This window comes from Myripristis murdjan, chromosome 11 (genome assembly GCF_902150065.1).
Source record: "Myripristis murdjan chromosome 11, fMyrMur1.1, whole genome shotgun sequence".
Lineage (NCBI taxonomy): Eukaryota > Metazoa > Chordata > Actinopteri > Holocentriformes > Holocentridae > Myripristis > Myripristis murdjan.
The window spans coordinates 1,249,899-1,256,158 of NC_043990.1; the positions used below are offsets into that span (position 1 = coordinate 1,249,899).

Here is a 6,260-nt window from a genome sequence, read left to right on the forward strand (position 1 = left end):
CAAACAGTTAGAAAGCGTCTTTAATGCTGGGTTTCCATAGAAACAACGGTCCGGCGCTGGTTGCCGTGTGAGATCGGAGGCGGGGCCGAGAGCTTCCGGACGCCGGGCCCCTGGAGCTCCGAGGCCGCGGGACCAGGCGGAGCTCACGGTACAAAGTAAAATGGAGATTTTTGCCTTTCCCTTTGAGGGGCTCATGTACATTCTAGGTCTGTAGCACGAAGCCGGGAGGAGGAGGCAGAGGAGGAGGAAGAGGAAGATGATGATGTGACTGGGAATCTGAGCTGGAGGAGGAGCTGCACAGAGGAATGAAAGGGAAGTAGAGTTTCAAACTGCAGATTTTTATTTCTCTCTTTGAAACCCACAAGCCTGCAGCTAAGCTCGTATTCGGTTCAGCTCTTCTTTAAAATTTGATGGGAAGAATTTTAGTTTTCTTGTAATTTCATACTAATTTCCTCGTCTTTTTTTTGTTAATTTTCTTGTAACTTTTTAGTCATTTCTTGCTCAGATTTCAATGGATAATCCTCTGAAGGCGATGTTCTCTTTTCTCGCTACATGAAACTAAAACCCGTTCTGTCTCAGCTCTTTGTGTTTCAGGACAGAATCGTCAGAGGTCAGAGGTCACCCACAGAGAGGCAGCCCTGCAGCTGGTAGGGGCGCAGAGGTTTGCTCAAGGACACTTCAGCAGGGTGGGGGTTTGAACCCGGGTCTTGTGGTGCAGACACCATCACTTTCTCCCCAATTCTGTCTAAACATGAAAAAAAAAAATCAGATTCATGTCATCCCCTCACCTCCTCGATGCCCCCCCCCCCTCGGTGTGAGATGACACCGTGTTGCAAAATGACAGAAAAACCTCAGCGGTCACATTGGAATTGAAAATGTGCATGTACTGACTTGACAGGTGGTTATATTTCTTCAACGCTGTGGAAGAAGTTTCCCTTACATAATTCATCAACATTGTCAGGTTTTCCATTTGAAAACAAGAGGCTGCAGATCACCTCCAGCTGCACGCTGCACCTCTCGGCTTCAAATGCAGAAAAAACGCTTTTATGAACATGAACGAAAATGCAGAACTAGTGTCGAGTGTTCAGTACGAACCAAAATGTAAAATGTTAAGGTGTCCCTTTTACAACAAACAGACATAAAAACTGACTTTGAATTAGAATAAATGCACTTCAGAGTTATTCACATTGAAATTCTGTTCGAATGTGTTCAGAGCTGGGATGAAAGGAACAAGGCAATGAAAGGTTTCATCAGGCTGGAGCTTCAATGCTCTGCAGCGGCTTCTTCTCCAGAGGAGCCAGCCAGGAAGCTCCACACAAGCTTTTTTTTTTTTTTTTTTTTTTCTTTACAAATATACATTATATTTTTTCCCCCATATTACTAACGACTTCTCAATACGTTTCATTTGGGAGATTCCAGTCATTTTGTGTGCTTTACAGAACAGAGATCATGACTCTGGTCGACCAAAATCTCTCGAGTTTAACGGACTCATGACAGAGGGGGGTCAAAATTAGTCATCGATTACTTTAACCCTTTAAAAATACATTTGAGGGGGACTCCCCTGCAGACTCAGGGGGAGGAAGATGCTGCAGAGTATTGAGACTCGTCCTTGAAGTGGTCAAACATATGATAAAAGCACTTCCCAGGTCCACGACCCGAACGCCCGCATCCCTCCTGTTGCATTGATAAAGAGTTTGTACCTCCTGTACGTCTCAAAGGCATCAATTCACTCACAGATTAAAAAAAAAAAATCAACAAAAATCAACAAAAATCAACAAAACTACTTAATTACATACGTACATGAATGCAAACAAAAGAGAGAATGTAGTATTTGCTATTGAAGTTGCTTCAATTCGTAAACCTTGACGGTAGCGGCGTCTCTTAGGAGCGCAGTGGCGTAATAAAAAAGGAGTAGGCTGATCGTAGGAACATGATTTCACAACCAGAGCTCTGTGCTTCCTCTCCTTCACTAGTGGTTAAGACACAAAAACCTTCAGAGAACATCTGTCCAGCTGTCAGACAGACGGCGTGACGGTAACACCCGACCGTCAGCTTCCTCCAGGGCACAGAGGCTTTACGGGTTCATCATCGCTGTGGAGGAACACCGGAGTTTGTCAGCCAACACCGTCTAAACGTCTAAAAAACAGAGCTACCTTAAAAAACGTTAATATTTGTAAAGATGAAGGTCATTTTCAGTGTTTGGTCCACATTTTCCCTCGTCAGCAAACCGTTCATCAGATCCTGCTCCAGATTCCACAGCTCAGAGTCAGAATGTGAGTTTGTGGTTGAAGCAGCCGCCTCATAATGTTCAAAGTCCTCAACATTCAGAAACCACACAGCTGATGATCGGCTGTGGAAAGCAAAACGTTTCCCCGCTTAGGGACTATTTTCCCTGGTGGAGGAGGAGGAGGAGGGAGCGTTTCAGTGTGAAAAAGTCCTGAAAAGCCAACAGTGCTGCTGCTTTTAGGAAAACTCATGTGGAGGACTTTATTGGGCTGATGGAAAACTGGAGTGAAGAAAGTGTGAAGGCTCTGAAAGTTCATGTTCATATCGTAGTGGAATGAATGGAAACCAGCGGCTGGAGGAAAGGGAGGAGGAGTGATGTGGCAGCTCTGAAAGCCCACTGCTCACTCTGGGAGGAGAGCAGAGGAACCTCAACCACATCCGTGTCGTACAGATTAAAAACAAACAAGAATAAAAAATGCAAACTCACTGGTACGGTACGCCAACATTATCAGTCAAGCTAGCGATAAACTCTGCTAGCTAGCCAGCACGCTAATGATGCTAATGATGCTCATGTTAACAAGGCAACGTTAGCCGTGACATTATCTAATCACAAAATCAATCTGATGGATCGGAGATGAAATGATCAGTTGTTTTTTTTACATTTAGCAACACAATCAGCTGACGAACTCCGTGTTCCTCCAACATGGCCGCCAGAAGGAGCCTCACGTCACCTCGTTGTGCATTTCAGTCGGAGAAGAAGTGTCGTAGGTACACAGCTACACTGAGATCAACAAAAATATATATATATATCATAGGTTTAGCTCATTTGATGAGGAGCAAAGGCTCTTCTTATGTACAGGACATGAGGCCCCGGAGGAGGAGCGCGGTCAGGTGTTAGCGCCTCGCCTGCAGGTGAGACACTGAGAGCCCGTCCGTCTGTCTGTCTGTCTGTCTGTCTGTCTGTCTGTCTGTCTGTCCGTCCCAGAGGAAACATTCACATATCCAGGAAACTGATGATCACTGATCTCCTCAGGAAGAAAAATCAACTTTCTGTCCGACGCAGAAAGACGAGTCCGTCTCTGCTCTCGCTCGCCTCGCACGCCCGGCCGGCCGCCTCCCTCCTGATTGGCTGGAGTTAATCACAGGAATGCATCTTGGGGCCAATCGGGGAGGAGGAAGGTCGAGCATTCGTTAAATATGCAAATTTCATTAACGGACAAACGGAACTGTAACATTAATTTAGCTGAAAGGTATACACAGATGTACAATTAGTGGAGCTTCCATGATGAGGTGTTTTTATGTTGTTGTTGTTGTTGTTGTTGCTGTATTTGCATAAATCCTCTGCAAATTGTTTTTTTTTCTTCTTCAAACTGACGACACGTCCAGGAAATCCTTCAAGTAAAACCAAAGCTGGGCTCGTGGGGAAACGACACCACAGTCTGTAGCTCAGGTTCAGCCTGAAATGACACACGGACCTTCAGGAGACTTAAAAACAAACAAACAAAAAAAAAAAAACAAAGAAAATGAAATAGTGCAGTGATAAAGTGAGGGGACGCTCTGACATGAGGAGCTTTAACTGGTTTCTGTTGGTCACCAGAGGCGGTCGATGCCGACACGTAAAGGATGAATACGCCTGATTCTGTCCGCCGCGTCGCACAAATTGACCAAAATGACTTTATGATTTGTCAACTACAGGCCACCGTAGCTCTAATGTGCAGGCACGGACACTGCAGTTCCCACTGGCCACCACTAGAGGTCTCAGGCTACTCAATGCCCCTTTAAAAGACGTTTGCAGCGACTGGAGGCTTTTCTGCCTCTCCTTACGATTTAATAACACCGTGAAGGTTTTTAATTTTCACAGCTCAGCTGTAGGGAAGCCGCCCGCCGTGTGAAGCCTGAACCACGGGGGACTTTACCTATTGATTATCGATTGGATTGTATCTCCATTTATTGTCCAGGACAGTGACCGAGCCTGAGAGCCTTGATGACCGGCGCCTGGTGAGGAAGCAGCGAAACGTCTCCACGTGAGCGAGTCCTGCTTCTGGTCCAGAAAAACTTTCCAGTTGGCGTCAAAAGATGTGAGAGGCTGAAAAGGCAGACTTGTGGTTTTTAAACTTCTTTTTCTTTCTTTCTGTCTTTCCCTCTCTCTCTCTCTCTGTCTGGGCCGTCTCATGTTTTGAACAACATGCCCCGCCAGACCAGGTCCCAAAAAACACACCGTCCCAACATAATGTGTAACGTTGTGCTTTCTCCTCGTCCGTCCCGTTCTTTAAGAACGATCCAGACTCTCAGACGGGAAACACCGACAGTTTGTCCGTTTCCTCTCCTCCCTTCACGTCCTCATGCGTTTAGTCCAAAGAGGATTCAGATGGACAGAGGAGGAGAGGAAGTGTGGGCGAGCTTCTCTTCTCTTCCTCTGCAAGGCCAAAGATAGATGATGATGAAGAGGAGGAGGAGCAGCCAGTCAGGGTTGATATGATGAAGCTAATTTTAACATCTGATCTGCTCTGATCGTCTTCTTCTTCTCTGGTCTTTTAGCAGCTCCTGTTGGCGCTGTGCTGAGTTTCTGCCCCGCCTGGTGAGCGGGTCGCTCTGCGCCCCGGGACGGGTTCAGTTTTTAGGTCTTAGTTTGGTGTGACGTCCTGAAACGTCCTGAAACGTCCTGCCGGTGAAACTCACCAGCTGGAACACACACACACACGGCTTTACATGCAGGAGATGCATGTAGCAATATGCATGCATGTGTGTGTGTGTGTGTGTGTGTGTGTGTGTGTGTGTGTGTGTGTGTGTAGTGTTTCAGTAAGGCCTGACTGAACCGAGGTCAGTCTCAGCTTGTTTTCTCCTCCTGGTTCTTCATTTGAGTCGCTCGGCTCCATGCAGGAAGCAGCAGCACAGTAAAATCCACTCGGGTCCAGCAGAGTAACGAGGCGGAGCGACGGCGGTGGACGAGCTGCGTCATGTGACCGAACTAAAAACACGTGAGCGGCTTCACGGGGAAACTCGACCAATGAAACGTCTCTTCTGTCTGATGTTTTTTTAAACTCAAACAGACAGATGGGAGCGAACAGAACTGCGACAAATCCAGAAAAACGCGGTGAGATCCAGAGCAGGAAGTGAAGAGAGTGAAGAGAGAAGAAACCAAAGCCTCCAGCGGCTCCGTTGAAAACAACAACAACAACAACAAAAGACGAGGCCGTCTCCTTCGCCTCCCGCTGGCGCCCGTCAGCTCGGTGTCCCCGCCGGGTCCCCGTGGCGTCATGGCGGCGGCGGCGGTCACATGATGCCGTTGGTGACGTACTGGAAGGAGTCGTAGAGCTTGGTGGTGATGGAGCGCATGGAGCCGTCCACCAGCTGCTCGACCAGGAGCTGCAGCTGCTCCTCGGTCAGAGACATGTGGAAACGCTCCTTCAGGCCCCGGATGGTGCTGGAGCCGTGGAAACAAGGGAGGTGAGAGCCTGGAGAGAGAGAGAGGGAGAGAGAGGGAGAGAGAGGGAGAGGGAGGGGGGAGAGAGAGAGGGGGAGAGAGGGAGAGAGAGGGAGAGGGAGAGAGGGAGAGAGAGAGGGGGAGAGAGGAAAGGAAATCGGACATTGATCCATCATCACTGATTTGACTTGAAATACCATTTAAGTAATGATATTCTTTTTTTTTTTTTTTTTTTTTTTTTTTTTTTAAACTTTTTTGGCTCATTTTAAGCTGTTTTTCCAATTTATCATTTTTTCCCCTTATTTTTTCCATTTTTTATTTTATTTATTTTATTATTGTTTATTTCATTTTTTTCTTTTTTCCTCAGGTTTTAAAGGGTTAATTCACTCAACACAAAGATCTGCAGCAGGGATCATCTGAACGTGAGGTTTTAATCTCGGCTCCTTCAGTTTATTTGATAAATTATGACACCTGGATGTTTCCATAATGAACCCAAACCAGACAGAAAGTGAGCCTCACTTCCTGCTGCGGCTCATTTCTACTCGTGTTAAATCTGGATGGATCCTTCTGGCCGTTCAGCACCGCTGGAACTCATTGGATCATTTTTATA

At 46.7% G+C, this 6,260-nt stretch overlaps 1 protein-coding gene across 1 annotated transcript in view; it reads right to left on the reverse strand.

Annotated features, from left to right (window-relative positions):
• Positions 1-2,837: 2,837 nt before the first annotated feature.
• Positions 2,838-6,260, reverse strand: part of LOC115367859 (phosphatidylinositol 4-kinase beta-like) — a 30,756-nt gene continuing 27,333 nt past the window's right edge. Inside the window, exon 13 of the mRNA XM_030063819.1 lies at positions 2,838-5,681. Within this exon, the coding sequence (XP_029919679.1) occupies positions 5,500-5,681 (182 nt within the window). The 3' untranslated portion in view covers positions 2,838-5,499. The remainder of the gene's footprint in view (positions 5,682-6,260) is intronic.